Below are 22,043 nucleotides of genomic sequence, written 5' to 3'. Positions count from 1 at the left end.
CCGGCAGAAGTTGCACCAAGAAAAGTTACTAGAGTGGGCATGTGGGGTATCACATACCCCAATATTTAAAATACGACAAAAATAGTTTTATTTAGTTTTAAAGCTGTTTTTCCTGTTCTCGTGTATTATAAATACGTGAGTAATAATTGGGTTTCAAAAAATTAATTTCCAAAATAATCTTAGAGTTAAAATTAAGATAAATGAAAATAATAAAAAAATAAACACCATGCCTCTAAGTTTCATTGCATCTCTAATACACAATGCTTATTTTATTTTTTCACACTTTGAACGAAATACATTCATGTGTTCTTGGCACAGAATGTTTTCACATTCTAAACATTGCATTCACATTCTTCTGTCCTTGGCGCGAGGGCAAAACATTTATCACATCTTTCATACTTAGTTGTTTCGAATTTCATGCATTTGTTTTAATTCTTCGTTCAAACTTCTGCTTTTGTTTTTCATGCAGTATGTCAGTTTCTTGATAATGTATTAATCTTTGTTCCAACCCTTTTTTTCATTAATTGTAATGCTAAGTCCTTCAAAAACAGACTTCTGTTTCTGGTTGGTGGATTAGCAGTTGAATGTAATATAATTCAAGTATTTATTACAGCAACATTCAGTGCAGGAAAGAAAATTACCATTGGCCACCTCCTTGTTATTCTGGCAATTGAATAATTGGCTGACATTTCATCCCCCATATCCACTGCTCTTTTAGTCATATTACAAAAACATATAATTTCTGACTTTTCTTCAATAGTATCATCTATAGTATGATCGTTATATAGTGTTGAAAGCATAAGAACAGTTTTACCTTTTTTAGGAACATCAGGAATTAATGTTTTTTCTTTTTCGAAACCAAAACAGTGTAGAAAATATTCCTAGTTCCATTTTCAGTTTCTGAAATGCAATCTTCATCGCTTTCTAATAATATTTCTAATAAATCTCACAGGTGTTGCATCTCCAATTTATAGGGAGTCATTCTTTCTACCATAATGCACTTAGAAATTTTTAAGAATTTAATGTCAAGTACTTTAAAATCACTTGCGAGTAGAAATATTTACTGTTACACTCTAGAAATAAATTTCTGAACTAAATATTCAGTCAGGAAAACACGCGGATAGGTGCGTGGGGTGTCATGCCCCAATTCCAACAAAATACGGATAAATCTTTTTCTGAAACACACACGCAAAGAAAATGCAGTTCTGAAAGTCAACCACAACTAGAAACTCAGCTATTGAAAGCAGCACAGAATTTCAGTTTCACAAGTTAGGAATATTCCACTTTTATGTAGGGTTGGGATATAATACACCCCCTGCTTTCCCACAGGTTAAGTGAACTTCTAATTTAATCGAAAGAAAACACAAGTGCTAAAACTTTAGACATTGAAGATTTTAATTGTTGCACAGGTTGTCTGTAACAGTTCCAAAAGACTTATCAGGTCTTTAGAATGAAAATAATTCTGAACTCAGGAGAAAGTTTAAAATATACATTTTTATTATAACTTCAGTTTAACAACTTACACGACTAAGGTAATTAACAAATTCACCACTTGTTGCAATATTTAACACAATATAAAAGTAAATATAAATTTTAAACACCTAAACTATACAGTTACATGGCAAAATCATGTTATAAGCTTTGGCCCAGGCCTTTTAATCATATAAGCAAACATGGCCAGCAAGAGGCTAAAGCTGTGTCAGGAAAAGCTGAATGAAACTATTCAGAGGTGAACAGTCACTGCTGAAAACTTTCCTAATTTAAAGAACTCTGTTCTTACATACATTAATTAATTTGCAACCTGTGGAGGTCGATAAACGCAGAAACGATAGTAAAGATAAAATTTAAAAAATAATGGGTTAATAAACATAAAATGCTACAAATTACTGATTATCACAAGCCACTGAAATTTTGCCGTTTCAAGAATTAAGAAATGTACAAAAAATCGTAATGTATTTTAGAAATGCAATCTATATTATTTTTTGGAGTAAAATAAAATTCAGCTGTTTTATATTCTACATTTTTATTCTGTGTTTAAAAATTTTAATATACAGTGAAGCCTTTTAAGGTAATTATCTAAGAAAACCACTTTTGAAACTAATATTTTTAGAATATAATTAAAACAGTGTTGTGTACTATCAATAGTTATATTTTGTAGGCAACCATATTCATGCAAGACTAAAACCAACTGGAAACTGCGATAATAAAACATTTATTTTAAATTAAATTAAATTATTATTAATACATTTATCCCTTTTATCAACCTTACGGGTGAACCCTTTTAGTCCAAAGGGACTTTGTTCCTGAAGGATTATTGCTTTTGTTTTGCGATTTTGCATTGAATCACTATGAATGTCCGTTTCATTTTTCAAACTGTTGCCACCAAATGTTAGAGTCCTGCATTATATTTGAAGAAATTAAATAATGAAAAATCTGCATAAATGTATGTATATTTCTTGCATTGTGATAAAACAATGGTACATAGAGCCATCGAATTTTGAATGGTGTAATCCTACTGCAAATATGGGCATGTGGAAGCCCAAATTTGAAATTTGTTTTATTATCGAATTCATATTTTGTAAAACTTTAACAAATTTTTTAGTACCAAACTCAACGATTTGAAACAATCTACAGGGAGGGGGGGAACCTTTTTATCTCCAGCACACGGAACTGTGTATCAGAAATTCTAAAGATAGGCTCATTTTAAAATTATTTTGTGACATCGCTATTGAACTGAAATTTATGGTTTTAAGTGCGAAGAACATGATATTTAATAAATAAAGGTAACACACAAAATGTTAAAAAAACGCCCCATTGAACGTAATTTAAAATCTGAAACCTTTCATTTTTTAAAGTTTCTTCTCTTTCTTACCAGTACATTCCACTGTCTTGGAATAAACATGTTTTTCCAGAAGAAACTTAACCCTGCATACAACAGCATAAAGACATTTTTGAGTATAATATATATATATTAAGCATAACAAATTTAGGTAGAAAAGATCAATCATTAGTCTTAAATTTTAAGTTTTTCAAGTATTTCATAGAAAAAAATATCCTCATAAATAAATCATACAATTACCTTAAGGACACAAAATTTTGCTGCTTGATTTAATTTTATACTGTCTGTCATATATATAGTATTGTCTGTCATATATTTATATTAAATATATTATAAGCCAACTTAATTTATGATTTATTGTGAAAATTTAGTTCTAATGAAATAGAACTAACATAAAACATTATAAAAATATGCATTGGTAATAATTTTCATATTGCTTTCTTTAAAGTGATGCAGCTAGATCTGTACAATTAATTATGCTGCAATTTTTTCAACTGAATATTTACAATAGTCTTGCAGGAAGAGTTATTTTTAAAAGAATTATTGTTTTGGGATAAACATCAATAGTTGCATAGCATAAAATAATTAGTTCGTTTTGTTGGTTGTGTAATGCCAAGTATACAATGTGTGCTAAATATTCTTGCTGTTCTCTTCCTCAATAAATGCAATATGAAAAATAAAATGGCTTTATTATTAAATTTTAATGAAAAAAAGAATAACTGTTAATAACAAAAAAAAAAAAAAAAAAAAAAAACTATATGTGAGATTATGTATATGTTACCGGCAAAGTATGAAATTCCTAGTACCGGCATTCTATAGAATAGTTCTATAGTATAGTATCGATATTCTATAAAATGCCTAGGCCTTGTATATAATGCCAGATGACTTTAGGCAAAGTATGAAATAAGAGGATTATTACATACTTTACCTAGGCATCCTATAGAATGACAAATGCTCTTTAGGCAAAGTATGAAAAAAAATATTATAGTAAGGCTATTATTTAAAAGACATTCATTCCTCTAAAATACAAATGTTATTTTGAAAAATTAATTAAAGAATGTCATTAAAAAACTGTTCTTCAAAATATGTTAAAAAAAAAAAAAGATAGTGAGGTGATCTTGATACAGCGCAATAAATTCGTATATTCTACCTGGCTGAGACTGGGTAAGATCTACCTGTCAAAGCAAGTTAAATTCAGAAACAATCATAAGTTTCACATCAGTGCTTTTTTTTTAATGGCTTTTTTTTTTTAATGGCTTTTTTTTTTTTCTTTTTTCTTTTTTTTTTTTTCTTTTCTTTTTTTTTTTTTTTGCTGGGCTCACAAAGGTACATTATGTGTAAAGTTTTTATAATTGGTTGAAAGTTCTTTCGACATTCTGTCACGTCGTTCCTGTGCAATACTCAAATGAGTTTTTATGAAATACGGAAGATAACTCAGCGTCTGTTATGCAATATTCCATAGTACGGATGCTTTCTTCAACAGGATAAATGACTGCAATTTTGTTTTCCACAAACATCACAAACTAGCGATTCAGCAGCCAGTAGCCCCGTAGTTCCCTCTTAGTAGTCATTTTGGCCTTTTTACATCATTTATTAACTTCTGGTAAGTAGTTTCGGTTCTTCGAATCGAATCAAAAATGTACTATATACTTTGGTGGTTTGTCATTTGGCATTCTATAGAATGCCTAGGAAATGTGTGAAATATGAATCATTTCAAAAACTGCCAGCTAGGTTTAGGCATTATATACAATGCCGGATTTCATACTTTGCAGTAACATATATATATATAAAAGGATTTTAAATGTTGTAATGTATATATTAACTTTATAACATTTATTTTAATTTCAAAGTGCTTTCCCTCCCTACCAAAATGCATTTTAAAAATCGCTTTGAATGCAAATGAGTTAGAAGTAGTATTTAAGGAAGGTTCAACTAACTTCGTGAGAGAGAGCTAGGGAGCCTGAGTAGCATATGTTTGTCTTTGGGCTCTCTCTTGAAGTTGTTATGCTCAGCCATATATTCCGTGCCTTTTAATGTTCACCAGCTAGTTTAAATTCAAGGACAAGTACATTAGACACTTGTATTAGCTTCGGCTAAGTCTCTCTTTAGTTCCTATTTCTTATTTTGAGTTCAAACCCAAGTGGAGGCTTTGGTGTAAGCCTGAGAAATTAGCCGACTGTTATTCTTCTTTGAGTGAAATAAAGGGTTAACCATTCTTGATTCTACATTTTAGTTGTTTGAACTTAGCGATAAGTTGCTCATTAGTTCACTAGGTTCCTCAATGTTCATTTTAGTACAAAAGAGAGTGAGGAACTCTACAACGTATAAAAACAAATCTCTTTAACATGCCTTCTTATCATGCTACATTTTGAAGCTCCAAAATCAACTTTTCTCACTTCATAGCATTTTTCACACTAGTACTCATAGGAAAACTCTGTTCCTTCTCTCATAAAAAAAAAAAAAAAAAACTTATTTAATTTAAAACACACTCACGACAAGGTACACAACAATGTTGAAACATAATTCCCTTATTTGTCCTACTTTCCAGAGTATCATATGCAGTTCTAGGAAACAAAATATTTTATAAATGATATCTGCTTCTCTTCCTCAAAATGCTGCCTCTTCTAAGAATTCTTATATATTCAATACCTAGGAAATCATATTTTTCTTTGCTTTATTTTAAATGTTATAATAGGTTTCTCATCATAAACCAGTAAATTTAAGATTTTAAATTTCCCAGTTTACAATGCAGAAAGATGACTTTTCCTTATGTTTAAATATGTGAGCCTAAGGGGGGGGGGGAATAATTTTTTCCATTCTCCCTTTAATCTCTGATCTGATTATATATAGATATTTTTCTAAAGATTCAAAATACTGAAAAAAATTATGTTGCAGAGAAAGATAAACACTAATGTTTATGAAAGGTTAAATTTTTTATAAATATAAAGCATAAAAAAAAAGCAAGGAATACTTCAATACTGTATTTTGTAGTAAAAGTTGCACATTTACATTTTGGGCAGAATGAAAGAGGTTGAAGATTCACATTTCAAAATCTAGTAATTTGAAAGAATCACTAAAATGTCATTTAAAGAAATAAAATACAATTCTATTTCAATTTCTGGAAATGTCCAAACAGTAAGTCTTATAACCCAAACTGAATAATCAGTTATTTTACAATAAATAAAAATTATATGCAAATTAATAAAATGTTTCTTTATTTCTAGAAAATTTTTAATTTAATGCAAAAATTCAAATTTAATCTACTTTATACTCCGCTTTAAGAAGTCATTTCACTTAACAAGACACTTTTTAATATATCCCAATAGTCAATGTTTGATTATATTTAAAAAAATAAAATCAGAAAATTTCTAAACTGAAAAGCTAAATATATGACATGAGAATCTATAATATTTAAAATAAATATTGAATGAGGTAATGAATATTTAAATGAAAGATACATACATAATGCAGTAATGACTATTTTAACAAAACTTTTCAAAATTGCAAAATAAAATAACAATAATGCTTATAAATAATAATAAGTGAATATGTGCTCACAGAATTCTTTAACTAACATGCAAATAACTTTTTAAAAGGTATTTTTGTTACCTTTTTCAAATAATGAACTGTAAATAAATAAAACTGATATGAATGAACAATCATATGTTCTGAAATCAGATATAAATGCAAATGTACATGGTAAATATAAAAATATCACAGAAATCTTAGAATGATTTTTTTCATACAGGTGTATCATGCTGTGCTGCAGAACGATTTACAATAACTTCTCTTGATGAATCAAGATCATCTATAACACCTTCTTTTCTGAAACAGACAATATATGGTTAGCATTTTAAAAATTTAGATAAAAAAAGAGGGGATCATGTGATGACTGAATAAATGATAGTAAGCGAAATAATAAAAATAAAAAATGAAAATTAATGAAAGAAAACACATTTCACTTAACAGAAGAAAAGACCTTTACACCAGTGCTCCGCAACCTTTTCTCACCTGCGACGCACAAAAAATCTTTCTGGAATTTCGTTGCACACCAAAGAGTTCCGAGTTATCAAGGAAGTGCCGAAAAAATTCAAATGCTGACACACTTACAATCACACACACAACCACACAACAGTGAAATATATAAAAACATTTAAAATAGACATTATTAAGGAAAAAAATTGTCATTGTGTATTAAATACATGATAAAAAATTGCAAAATGTCAAATACATGTATTTGATTGCGGCACACCTATCCTACTCATGGCACACCGGGTGCGGAGCACTGCTTTACACTACATTTAATCATTTAACTTCATATATTATTCATAACTTCTAATCTGTAAGACATTAATGTATTTGTATTTTAAGAAATAAAAAGCCTATTAATGAAGAATTATATTCTATTATTCTATTTTTCATTATCTGAGATACTGAGATCCATACTGCACTTGAAATCTTTGAATACATATAAAAAAATATGCCAATACAGTACAAGTTATGAATGCTAAACATGAACAACAATATTGAATTCCTTTGTTCAGTTATCCTATGGTATCATTTTAGATGATAAAGTACACAAATATACTTTGAAAGCATTTCATAAGGTGAAATTTATCTGACTTTTACAAGATTCTTTATTTCAGTGTTTTCCAAATAATAAAATTCATTAATTTTTTTTCTGCAATAAGAAGGAGCATTTTAAAATTAAAAGTTGATAAAATTCAGATTTATTTTATTTCTAACCATGTTTACTAACAACAGTATTTAGTCACACTTTTAGAAATTTATTATAGTTTTATAGTTCCTAAAATTGCAGAAATTATATTAAAAAATCCTTATTTCATTAAGAAATCTTTCCTTCTTTTTCATGTCTAATAATGGTATAATAAAATGGGGAAGAAGTAAGGAAACTTTTTTGTTTGTTTGTTTGTTGTGATGATACTAACTGGATGCAAATGGTCAAGCCAAGCAGAAATCATAGTAATGAAGCATCTAGTTAGCTTTTGAACTCTCATCATCATTGCAATACAATATGACTATTTGAAAGAAATTCCTCACAAATTCATTTAATTAAATTCATGCTTTTATCAGTCTAAAAAATTATACAGTCGTACACCTATAGCATAGTAATAATTGCAAATATACATATACACATTTATAATAGAGAGCTATTCTTAAATATGATTTTAAATATTAATGAAAGAAAGAAAATGAGAAATAATACATAAAAATTGAGACGTACCAAAAGTCCAAGACAAGTAAAGTAGATGCAAGACAGATTCCAACACCTGTTACCACTGACTGTCAAGTAAAAGATTTTCATGCAAAAGCATATAAAAAGAATGACTAATAGTGTAGTAAATATTAAAGTTGCATATTATTGAATTAATAATGACCATGAACATTTTTAGAGAAAGCATAGCCAGAGTAAGTTTTCCTTTTTCAATGAAATTATAGCATGAAAAATTCCCAAATAATGTTTATTGTACACATAGTAGTTAAAAAGAATATTACTAGGTTTTGAAAAACAAAGTAAAAATTTATTTGCTTTGTAAAGAGCACAGGAAATACAAACATGAAATGAAATATATATGTCCAATCTTATTAAACAATTTTAGTGAAAGTACATACCATTGTATAAACATCTTTATTTAAGCTGTACAAATATCTTTATCTAAGCTATAGACAATCTCATACTTCATACTTTGTAAATGAACAAGCTAATGGTGAAACAGAATATTGTAAAAATTTTTTAAATGACTAAATTACATTGAAAACAAATGACTGCATAATTTTTGATTACATAAAACATCTTTTAACCTTCTGAGTGGCAGGGCTTTCTGGATCTGCAGATGAAGAACTGCATTTAAATAGCACTTATTAATTAGAGCTTTATAACTACTAATACTATGTTTTTATTAGCTTCCATTCATTAAGATGATACTTACATCATTAAAATAAAAAAAAAAAAAGTATTTTAAAAAACGAGGTATGTTTCAAGTGACAATACATCTCATGACCAGATAAAAGAAGTCATGCCACTCAGAAAGTTAACTGTTCTATAAAAAATACATTTAATTTTAAACCCCTTTCTGTAGAAATAATTATATGACTCAATTTTAAAATTACTCATACTGTTAGCATTTTAATTCACCTTGCCAACTTCAAAAAAGTTTATTCAGCCAAAAAATTCTGAAAAATAGCAATATTGTTGCTCCTGATAATACCCTAGGAATTATGATTCTAAAAATTCTGTTTTGGAATTAGAAGTGTCTTTTGTAAACATTAACCCTCTTTGTATCTTGCTACATTCTTTTCAATAACCACAGAAAATAATGCCTAAGACATAGGCATGCATGTTAAGAGCTTATGCAGAAATTGAAGTTCCCCCCCCTTGTAGTTTTGAACTGTAAAGCCTGATTTATGGTAGTACAGGCTAAGATTTTCTTTTATATTCATTAAATGATGACATTGATGATATTTTCATGTTAATACCCATATTTCTAAGAAAAATAGCAGAAATATGAAGCACTACTTTGTATCAAATCAATTTTACCATCAGAAAAGAAAAAGTGTCAAAGGAAAAACTGGGCTAAATACAGCAAAAAGAAATGCACGATGGAATGGATATGATAATATATGCATCAGCTGCCTTAGGAATCTGCATTTTGCAGCATTAAATACTCATAAGAATACAAATAAATAGCTATATCATATAAATAAATATTAAAAAGCAATAATTTAAATGTTATATAATACTCAGCATTTCAAATGTCTTTAAATATGAAAAATGCTAAAGCAAGTGAATTTTATTTTTAAATATTGGGATAGAGTGCTGCCAAAATATGACCCATACAAAAGAAACTAACAGTATTTTCATTATAAGCTACTGGATGAATATCAGTTTAAAATGTTATAAGTTATGTTGTTTAAAACTACATAAAGTCACTTAACCCAGAATAATAAGCCTGCCACCAAAACAGCCATTCATCAAAAATCAGAAATTGTCCCTATGAAAAATGTTGTTTCATACATGCTTAATCATATATAATTTAACAAACAATTTAAAAAGGAACTTTGTTATACATGAAATTCAAAACCATCTGCATTTAAAAATTAAACTAAATTACAAGCACCACACCTTTTAAATCCAAGAGCTCAAAATTTCAGCAATGTTTTTTTTTAAAAAAAAAATTGCCAAAAATTGCCAATTTTTTTAAAGACATTTTTTTAAAAAAAAAAACAGCTTTATAATCAAACAGAATCATATTGTATAAAGATTAACTACAGAAATTAGTACAGTACAAAGTCCAAAATCCGGACTCGTCAGGACTTCGGTGATTCTGGATTTGGGATATTTCCAGTTATTATATCATCATTTTAAATCTTATCAGATTTAATTTAAGTCTGGTAATCTGCAGAAATTATACAATTAAAAATATGAAATCGCAATTTATGAAATAAAGAACAATTATGATCTAAAGGGTATCAAAATTTACAGGGAAAAAAAAAAAAAAAACTTATTATTTATTTTATTAAACATTTCTTTCAATGTAAGTTGTTTAAATTACTTCCACAAAAAAATCAAAAAGTTCCTTTTTCTTTTTGCTTATGTCATATACAGTTAACTTTCCAATGCCATACTCCTCGCATAATTTTGAGAAGGATATGCCTTTATCCATTTTTTGCAGCAATTCCACTTTTTGTTTAATAGACATCGAAACATGGTTTCGCTTTGTAGATCCTTTGGCAGTTCCAGAATTGGAAACTCTTTTCGAATAATTGAAAGTTCAAGTTTAGTTTTTATCAAATTGCCATAATAATAACAGTTTGCAAAAAATAACAAGTTGGATCAAATTAGAAGATTAGGGAGCAGCGCAATCTGCTACATTAACTGAAATGACTTAAAATCAGTCAAGATAATTTTAGCCTAGCTTAATAGCGTCCGTTATACATTATTAGTGTGTATCACAAGATTGGCAATGAAAACCAAGTTGTTTCGATAAATTTTGTGTTGCTCCTACTGCGTACTGAATTAAGTCTAGTTTAATTATTTACTATACCTATGTTTTTTCTTGCATATGCTTAACATTAATCTGAGTCTTGAATAAATTAACTCCCACATATACTTAAAGCTTTATATAGAGTCAACACTAGATACCGCCTGGTGCAGTCTCTACAGGTCCTCAATTCTGCTACAAAGCGGTTTCCTAAGTTCTAAATTTTCTCCGTGCCTAAACTTTGGATCTCAGTGCTTTCCCTAAATCATAAAAAATTCAAATCCCTTAAATTTTGCCACTCAGTGCTTCCCCAAATTCCGTCTTCCCTAAATTCTGCTGTTTGGTGCTGACATATTCTGCTGCCGCTTCTGGGTTTATGGTGAATAACATATCAGTTATTCTTTATTAAAATAGCACTAAATGTTAATTTTTGGCCTATGAGTTTCATTAACAAAATTTATTTTTAGCACATGAAAAGAAATTTTTGTTCAATTTTTCCTTGTCAACATAAGCATTTAAAAATCTATAATCATCGCCAAGCATAATGTTAGCATAAAAGGTTGCCATACTCTTGTTATTCAATTCCTAATATAAAAAAAGTTCAGACATTGCTGCATGAGTTATTACTGAAGCTGTCCTGTATTGATAAACATGTGGTGTTGAAAGCAAAATATAATAAATAATGATTCGCCAGGTCGGGGTCAGGGATATAAAATAGGTGAATGTTTCGGTTTCGAGATCTATGCCAAGCAGACGATCAGCTACAGAGCCAAATTATTAATCTCGCAAATTTATGCTTACGTTATTGTTTTTCCATAACGAGGTATTTTATTTAGTGCATAAGTGAAATTAAGAATCGGAATTTTAAGTGAAAATCTCCAATGTTTTATTACGGAAGAAAAAAATAAAATGCACATACATAAAGCATACAAAAAAAAATCTGATGTGTACACCACGACTTCCTTGTACGGAATATTAAATTATACGCATTTTTCTTGCATTTTATTTAAACTTATTAGATTGAATTAAACCTACTTCGCCGACAGCGCATAAACCACAATAGAATAAATCATTCTTTAAAATTCACTTTGTTTACCATAGCGACATTCTGGCGCTAGGTTTACTTAACAGTATTACATTTCGTTCATATTATAACTCAAAATGCACAAAATTTATATCATTTAAAGAATTATCTAATCATTGCCACATGTTCTATTCAAATACTATAATACAGCTAGAACTATGTATAAAAGAAATTAAGCAAACAAAACAAAAAAGAAACAGTTTTCCACAGACAATTGAGTATTTCTCATTCAATTAATTCAGTTTTCACTTCGCGATAGGGCAAAAATACATAAAAACTCAAAATATCTGTATTAAAAATTATGAAGTAAATCTTAAACGCTTATTTCCTCGAAAAAATTCCAGAAAGGATTAAGCATGATTTAAATAATAAATGAAGGCGTTATCTTTGTTGTTGCGAAGCTAAGTTTCTTTAGATTGGCAACAAATCCGTTACTCAGCTGTTTCAAATGTAAACAAGAGCAATGGCCGCCATCAAATTAGGCTTAGCGGCACTTAAACAATTTTAAAATTGTTGATAATTCTAAAAATATTGCATACAGATTTACTAAAGGCATAAAACCCTTAACCGGAAGATAAAAACAACATAATTCAATCATTTTTAAAGCAAAAAATGTACAATTTTAAAACATATAAGAGTAAAGAAACTGAGATCACTGAGCCGGGTAACAGAGTGGATATATTTATAAATACATTTATATATGTTTGGCGCGGCCAATTGAAACCAAAATACGAGGTGGGCATCTACATGTTATAGTAGTCTTATATACAAAATTTCAACATTCTCAGGCTACTCATTTTTGAGTTATGCAAGATACGCACGTACTCACGTACAGACGCCACGAAAAATTCTCTTCAGAATTCATTTTAAAGCAGTTTTTTAGTTTTTTTGGAGGAAAAGAGTCTTTTATTCTGTCCTTACGTACAGATGTCACGCAAAAACATCGTTAAATTGCATTCGAAAACGGTCAAAGTGGATATTTTCGTTGAAATATGCTGCCTGAAGCTTTTCGCGATTACAATACTTCCTTTTTACTTCATACAAGGAAGTAAAAAAGTCTGTGGCTTTGAGGTCCGTATTTTAGATCATTCTGCATAATGGACGTCTGGATTTCGGACTTTATACTGTACTCTATTTACACTTTATTTAAAAGAAACATAAAAAGAGGTTTTCACTAAAAAGTACTCTTTTTAATATTATTATCTTCCACTGCAATATTGGAAAAATGTTACAGGAAATATTTAAATTTGAATAAAAGGCTTCTAATTTGTTCAAATTACATTAAAAGCAAACATTTCATTGAACAGTATAAACAATACAATGTAACATAAATATCTCATATACATCATTTGGAAATATGAGGCATGATTTTCTGTGACATGAATTAACACAAATTTGAATTAAATGAATATATATATACATTTAACAATTTTCCCCCTCTGTTTTTTAATGAAAGAACAAAAAGCAAAGAAATTAAAGTATTAAAAAAGAGAATAAAATTAAAATAGTCTACTATAAACATGCAGCAGAATACTATATAACCATCATAAACAATACAGGATAAAGCTGAAATTATAGCAGAATAATTAATGAAAACTACCTAAATTTTCTGACATCTAAATACTATCTAAGTAGCTGCAAAACAAAGCTTATCATTACTCTTTGACATGAAAATCCAAACACATGAAATACATAACACACACTTAGCTCATCAGATAACATAACTATAATGATCTTTAAAGCCCATAGTGAACGATATTATATCACAAAATTCTTCTTATCCTTTTAACCGTAAATATAAATTCTTTGTACAGTCTTTTTAAACATTTGTTTCATGATTATAAAATTTAAACATGCATGGCTTAAGAAATTACAGACTAACGAATCATTGCAGTTTTGTGACCTGAAACTGTTAGGATGAAATGTAAGTTATATATATGAATATAAAATGCTTTGAATTATGAATAAAACTGCTTTTCAATTATTCTTCAAAATTCTTAAAGTATAAATAAAACGTGCAGTTAAATCTAAATAAGATTGCATTATTTATTTCAGTTTTGTGACCTAAAACTGTTAGGATGGAATATTTTAAAATTAGTATAAAAATGTGTAGTTCCATGCAAATAAGTACATGTTTGGCACAGTGCATACATATATATATAGAGAGAAAAGCATATACATCAGACAAGTGCAAATGACATTTAAGTACAGTTTTTTAATACAAACCAAATCTGTAAACAAATTACAACTTAAAATGTGATAAATGAAACATATAAATCACATTTAAATATCAATAAGAATAATATTCTACTAATTTGCTTCAATTAATCCGAAAGGGAATTAAAAGAATTAGTTAATAAAATTTTTTTTAAATAATAATGTATTACATTTATACGCAAGAAACATTTTAAAGTCTTCAGATGTTGCATTTTAAATCTTATTAAAATTCAAACACTGAGGTCAAAGCAGAGTAAAACCTTCTACAATGAGCAATAAATTGAGATTTTAAATCTTAATTCATACATCGAACTAACATCAAAAGGAACTATTTTATCTTCTTAAGGAATAAGTTATCTTCCCATACAAAAATACCAAAATTGCTATGTACAGTAAAACATAAATTTATTGATATTAAATAATAACTTGGTAAGTAACTATTCACAATGAATCTCATTTCCCTTTTTTTTAAAAAAAATTATGACTAGTTTTAACACTTCAAAATAATACTCTTGGAATCATTAAAAAAAAATACAGAAATCGATATTTCACTCTTACAAATTTCAGACAAAAATAATTTTTTGAGCTATGATTCTACATCTAGTAATTCTGAAAGATATAGAATATGTTGGGATAGTTATACTTAGCACAAAAAGTATGAAAGAAAGAATTTAGAAAAATCTGTATTCTCTTGATCAAGTTTTAGAAAATAAGCAGTGCAATGTGATTGCATATACGATGCAAATAATTCTGTTATATTAAATTTTATTATAAACTTAACAATGGTTAACTGTGTAAAGTTTAATATTTTTTGTAAATATCTAGCATGTTTGAAATATCATAGCAGTGTTTTCAGATATTAACAAGGCCAGTAGAGAAACAGAAACACTAAAATAAAATACTGCTGTAATAAAAAAAAAAAAAAAAAAAAAAAAAAAAAAATTCCATAGAAGGGAAATCAAGGGGGGAGGGGAGAATAAGCTGCAGATTTATGAATATTAAGCTGCTGCTGATTGAAGCTGACACAAAACAGCAATATTCTATTGCAGTACACATACTTTATATTTCATTATAATAAGTTTTTCTTCCTATTACTGTTAGAAAGTCCTCCAAGAAGACATTCCTCCCCTTATGCAGATAGCCCTCGAGTGCTTTTCCTTAATCAAGTAAACCAAACGAAACCAATTTTCCCAATACACATTTAAAATTTTCAAAGAAAATGAATTTGTAGCCTGAAATCTGTTTGTTCAAGAAACTATGTATAAGAATACAGAAAATTAACATATTTAACTATAAAATAATCACTGTTTATTTCAAAAATATTTTCAAATAATTTTAAGTACAATTATGGAGTTTTATTTTAAATCTCTAAATACATAAATTTTATAAATGTAAATTTTTACATTTATAAAATAGTATAAAATTGTATTCCTTACAAGTGCCAGCAAAAAATATAACCAAAACTCAAAATATCATAATGTTCTTGGCTGTTAAATTAATGTAATGACAGTACTTAATATTTTAACACTAATAGATTCTAAAATGATCCATAATATGAATCTATAATGCAGTAAAAAAATTTATTGTCTCCAAGGAAATAAAATAAAAATTTTTTAAAAGAATGGATGGCATGATCATAGCTATCTCACTACATATATCTATGACTAGCATCAGCTAGCTATGAGTGAGAACCTAGTCTGAGTGTTCTGAAAGTAAGCACTTCTGAATATTAGCTAAGGTAAACATATAGTGCATGTATGATGCTGGCACTCTCCTTAAACTGGGTCTTATTATATACATAAATTGCCACAAATGGCAGAAGCCAAGAATTAATTAAATTCTGCAGAACAGAGAAAATCTATTACAACCTATCAATATTTATGTCAATAAACTATCATAATTTATAACCTTTTTTGTTAATCTAGAATGCACTAAATAGTATTATTATTCTACAAAAACAAATAAAAGCATTTATTAAGTTCATAACACATAATTACTGTACTTACATACATACACTGGTTTTGCACATCAGGTCACAAAGGATTGGATTGGATTGGATTATTTAATTATGGCAAAGCACATGAGGGCTATCTGCCAAAAGGGAGGGATGCCTTCGTGGAGGACTTTCTAAGGGGAACTGGCTCGTACGCATGGAGAAATCCACGAAAACGCTCATGCAGCCATCAGGTCACAATGGAAAAACTGTTTATTGGGTTTTGACAAAGCATACTAAAGCAATCAAATTATATAATGAAATCACTATGATTATTTTTTAAACCCTGAATCAATATATTTTAAATAATTCATAAATGAATGTAAATTTTCTACATAAAAAAGAAATGGAATACATGGTACATCATGCTTTCTTCAATTATCCTTAATGCATTATAAATGCAAAAGACAGTGAAATTTACTATTTTATACTAACAATTTAATTTAAAAATAAGAACTAAAAAATATATAATAATTTTCATATTTATTTAATATGCTTAATTTCCGAGTGAATTTGATTCAATAATTATTGTAATACAGTCAAAAGTCGTTAATTCGGACACCCATAATCCGGACCTCAAAGCTAAAAACTTTCTGCGCATACGCCGCGTTGACACATGTGCATAGGCATTTATACGTGAGCGTAAGATCTTTACGACTGCGCATATGCGTGTGCGCAAGCGCAGAATATGTTTTCGCGTGTGCATTTTATGTATAACGGACGGTATAAGCTAAAATTATCTAATTATCTATTTCAGTTAATGTTGGTGATTGCGTTGTTCCTTAATCTTCGAACTGGATCCTGCTTATTACTTTTTTCAGACTGTAAAAGCAATTTTATAAAAGTAAACTTGAACTTTCGATTATGTCAAATAGAATTTCCGATGCTGGAGCTCCCAAAGGATCTACAAAACGAAAGTATGTTTCGATGTCCATCAAACAAAAAGTGGAATTGCTGCAAAAAATGGATAAAGACATAAAGAAAGTGACAGAGAGGTTAGTGAAAACGAAAAAATTTCGATTGACAAGTTAGTCGGTATTCTCGGCACAGCAATTACGGGACTTGAACAGCGGAACTTTGTAACTGAACAAGAAATTATGTCTGTTTATAGAATTAAAGAGTAAGTATTATCACATAAAACGAAGCAACTTAAACAACTTACATTGAAAGAAATGTTTTATAAAGTAAACAAATAAATATTAAGCTTTTTTTTTTTTTTTCGTAAATTTTGATACCCTTTAAATCATAATCGTTCTTTATTTCATAAATTATGGTTTCATATTTTTAATTTTAGAATTTCTGCATGCCATCTTACGAGATTTAAACTGATGATCTATAATCTGGAAAAATCGATAATCCGGAATCGCCGAAGTCCCGACGAGTCCGGATTAACGACTTTTGACTGTATTATATTTTCCTGAGAAATCCATAGTTGAAAAATCTTTTAATCTTAATGAAGTAACTTTGTACAGTGCATCATTTTAAAAACTAAAAAACAGGGCACCTTCTAAATACTGCATTCAAGTAAATATGAAGAGAGAATGCCAAGAGAGCTAAACCTCCATTACTATTAAAATTTTATTTCCTTTTTAATAAATGGGAATTAGAAAAATAACCATATTGAAGAGAAACATTGAAATGATACATACCAGATGTAGAATGATAGTTTAAAAATATTATTCTGTCACATTAGTCATCTCTACATAAATGTGTGTAAATACTTTTCGTAAAATGCTGAATCAATATGAATCATACCTTCTTATTCTGCAATACAATGTGCAGCAGATTAGCGTGATGATAATTAAGATTGTTGCAAGGGCAACACTGCCCCATAAAGCACTTGTGACAATTCTTAGTTCAGCAACACCGGGTTCCAAGGTAGGTGCTAATGTTGGTGGTTCACGATCAATAAAGAAAGGCAGAAAAGAATTCCAAAAACGACTTTCTCTTTCTCTGTAGTCAGCGATCATAGTGCTAGTTGTATTGGTTGCATTCAAATTGAGGCAGATATAATTGTTTTCTGTCACTGGTTCCCACAAAATCGTATTGAAAAGACGGGTTTTAGTGGGATTCCTAAAATTGCAATTAAAGATGCCTTAGAAATTTTCTGAAATTATAATAATCAAAGAGTTATCATGTACATCAAAATCAAATATATACCATAAATATATATATATATATATATATATAATTGCACACACCCACATATAAAATGCAGTGATTTAGATTGAGAAGATACAGATAATTTCAATCATGACTGAGGTTGCAGATGGTGATGGCACTGAGATGCAGAACTGCATGAACTGTAATCAAAAGTTAACTGTCATACTGAGTTAATATGTTGGTATTTCTGAAAAATGAAATCCTTGAGAAACACATCTTGATTATGAAACACATACCATACTCGTTCCAATCTGCACTTAGTCTTCATCATATTTTGCACTTTTTCTACATCTGCGACAAATACAATGAATGAAAAAGAGAGGTGAGCAGTGACATGTTAACTAGAAGCAATGCTTGAATGTTTGAATCATTCAAAAGAAAACCTGGAAGTGAAGAAAAGTAATGGCTCCTTAAAATGTTCTCGGTTTGCTTTATCTGGATTGGCTATTAATAACAGGTTTCAGTTCTGAATGAAATTTTATTTGCTAGAGCATTTATGTAAGTGTCTGCAAAAGTAAGATTATGCAAGACCATAATGACATGGATTAATTTGGAAATGATGCAGCTTAAAGCTTTATTATAAGCAATTACCATTTTTAAGATAGAAGGAGGAAATAGCCATATTAAAATGGAGCATTAAGGGATTACTGCATATTAAAATTAAAAATTTGTTGCATATATTTTTTATCTTACATATATCTATATACACATTGAACATTTAGAAATTCTATTGTAAATAAAAACAAATTCAAAACGCCAAGTTTCTGAAGTTTATTTATTAAATATCCATCTATTTTACTGAACACTTTATTCATGATAACAACTAAAGGATTTTAAAAATGAATATCATAAATTCATATTTAGTAAAATATATTCAATCAATTAATATGAAATATTAGATTTAAAATATAAATATAAAAAAAAATATTTGTCCCATTTTTCTGCTCAAAGCTCTTTCAAACTTTGTGCAAGCAGATATATATTTTCAATTAAAAATCAGGATGTCAACTGCCATTTGGATAAAATATTATTGCATTCAGTGAACCTTAAGAGTTTTCTAAAACAAGGTTAAACATGCCAGCAACTAAGAATTTTATCATATTTTGCTTTTTTACAATTGAAAATAAAGCTTCATTAACTGGAGAAAAAATCTGAGCCATATATAAAGTTATTATTCAACATGCAAAACGCTTTCTGAGATTCAGTGATCCAATGATGCATTTCATGCTAAACGGCTTGTCACTATGAACAAATTAAATGAAAATTATGATAAGCCGTTTGAGTACCAAGCAGCGTGATCGCGCTGTTGAGATTTTATGTCAAGAAAACCCAGTACATTTTAACATGTGGATAACTTGATGGTGCATCACCGATTGTTGAAGTCGCTTTGCAAACTGCAATAAATGTGCTGGAGCAATGAGAAAAAGACGAGAATTGCGGTACCTAACAAATACAAGAAGTATCGCGCCGCTTGGTATCTCTCGACATAGAATAAAACGAGTGCTGTAGTGCTGCTTGGTATTTCTTGACATAAAATAAAACAAATGCTATCGAGCTGCTTGGGTCTTTTCATACTCATTTAGAGAAAGTGCAGTTGCGCTGTTTGGGATTCTTCGACAGTGTTTTTTCAATACTCCCTGGGACTCAAATGGTTAAAAGCAACTGCCATCTGACAACATGTGAGGTTAAAGAAACATTAAACACTACTGTCATTATGTTTTCAATGATATTTATAAAAGCCTGGGATACTGAAAAAGCTTGATATTTTGGTGATGATCTCAGATTATCATCTGTTTACAGCTTTCAGAATTTCCTTTATATATTTATCAGGTTCAAACTCCAACCAAAAGCACTCAGTTTTTTTTGCTAACAAATTTGCAGAAATCTCTCCCAAAAAAGGGGGGGGGGAAGAAAAAGAAACTTTCGTACTTCTGAATTTACATATAAATGATTTTAAAAAAACATTAAAAACAAACAAACATGTGTAACATGCTAATAGAAATATATTACAGATGCGACTAAAATAGTTATAAATTCTCCAGGACTACAAGTTCAAAAAATTTAATTTGTTAGACAGCTGTGATTATTTTAAAGAAGCATAACACCATAATAAAATTTCAAACTGCATAAAATTTGTATCTCCTGTCGCAGAAGAAACAAGCTGAGAAACTAATTATAAAACTATACATGCTACTAAAAGCAAGAAACATTTAACACTGAGATAACATAAATTCAGAGATGATAATAAAAAAATTTATGTGACATTTATAATTTAAATAAACCATATTATCTTTAATACAGGCAAAAAAATTAAAAACCGTTATTTTTAATATAGACAAAACATTTTTAAAAACTCTGTTAATACCGATTCATTCAAAATCTTTCATCTATGAATTCATGGAAATACATTGTTTTACAAATATACTGTTTACTTATTGATTCTAATGTCTAGCAACCCCTTTAAAGCGGAAATACGTCTAGCTTTATTGGGTGGGTTTGGACTGCATAGAAGTAGACTACCTGTGAATTAATTACAGCTTGAACAAAAAAATGGCAATTGCACAATAAATGTGTGTATGCACTTAACCAGTAACTAAATTTATGGTGTAGCTGTACTAAGAAGCAGGAATACATCTACAGAATATTATCTCTTTGACAAGTTTGAACTTATTTGTATATAAAATTTTGTATAGTATTTCAATGCTCCTCGTTCCAGAAAAAACAAAACATCCACACAAAAACAGTTTCTTTCTTTCTGGATTATAAGATTAAAAAAACACCAAGTTGAACCAAAACATTGGCTCTACACTGAACATTCATTAAGAAAAATGACAATTTTGATTTAATTTTCCAAAATCAACTACTTGTGATATTCCATACATATTTTTGTTTTCTGCTTCAATTTAAAAATTTGAATTAGCTATTATTATTTGTTTATATGGAATTTCAATCACTTTACCGACCGCTAGTGGTTCAACAGCATACGCACGTCTGACCGGTCGCTCAGCCGCAGATTCTCCCTAATAATAAAGTGCAGATGGCAATTGTTTATCGCCACGGCTACCGACTGATAGGCTATTTTTAGGTAGCCCCGAGAAATAAGCGATTAATAGGCTATCAGTCGGTAGGCATTGGCGAACAAAAGCTGATTAATAAGCGATCGATCGGTAAGCGAAAACAAACAAACAAACAAACAAAAAAAGATTACTAGGTGACGGTCGGTAAAGTGTTAATAAATGACAAAAAGGGTGATTAACATCTTAGGACATAATTAATTCAATTTTTCCATTTATTCTTTTCATACTGACACACTGGTGTACAAAATTTAAGGACAAGAGGGATTTTTGAATATAATGCTATGCAGAAGTGTTCCACAATAACCCAAAACATACATATGGTCCTCAGGATGTGAAAAAATGGGAAAAGTGAACAAAATCATCTAAAGAAAGAATAAAAAAGTATTTTACTAAAACAATTGCTCTGAGTAGAATGGAACAGAAGACAGAAACATCCATTTGACAGGTACCTGGCAAGAGTAGTCTTCAGAAGGAGATATGATCACTCCTGAGAGCAATGCAAAAATTACAATGTATGTCCATGTTAAGGACATGGTTAACAAGATGTTGAAGCACTGTAGACCATTTTTCTTGTAGTGCCAATTTCAGCTGCAGAATCACTGCTGGTGGCTGGTCACATGCTGACAAATGTCTCCTGAGAAGATCCTAGATCTGGGAACCTAGCAAG

The 22,043-nt window shown here is 29.2% G+C and overlaps 1 protein-coding gene across 2 annotated transcripts in view; it reads right to left on the bottom strand.

Moving 5' to 3' along the window:
• Positions 1–1,475: 1,475 nt before the first annotated feature.
• LOC118200607 (neuroligin-4, Y-linked-like) overlaps positions 1,476–22,043 on the bottom strand; it is a 76,722-nt gene continuing 56,154 nt past the window's right edge. Inside the window, exons 10-12 of one of the 2 annotated variants that reach the window (XM_035372572.2) lie at positions 17,892–18,209; positions 8,085–8,143; positions 1,476–6,664 (exon numbers count right to left, since the gene is read on the bottom strand). In XM_035372572.2, coding sequence (XP_035228463.1) covers positions 8,134–8,143; positions 17,892–18,209 — 328 coding nt within the window. In that variant the 3' untranslated portion in view covers positions 1,476–6,664; positions 8,085–8,133. The remainder of the gene's footprint in view (positions 6,665–8,084; positions 8,144–17,891; positions 18,210–22,043) is intronic. The other variant, XM_035372570.2, reaches the window with a different exon arrangement.

The sequence above is a fragment of the Stegodyphus dumicola genome, chromosome 9 (assembly GCF_044657685.1).
Source record: "Stegodyphus dumicola isolate Sdum_Otavi_A_Nest chromosome 9, ASM4465768v1".
Classification (NCBI taxonomy): domain Eukaryota; kingdom Metazoa; phylum Arthropoda; class Arachnida; order Araneae; family Eresidae; genus Stegodyphus; species Stegodyphus dumicola.
The sequence above is the reverse complement of the archived record's forward strand: the minus strand, read 5'-3'. Positions and strand labels throughout refer to the sequence as shown.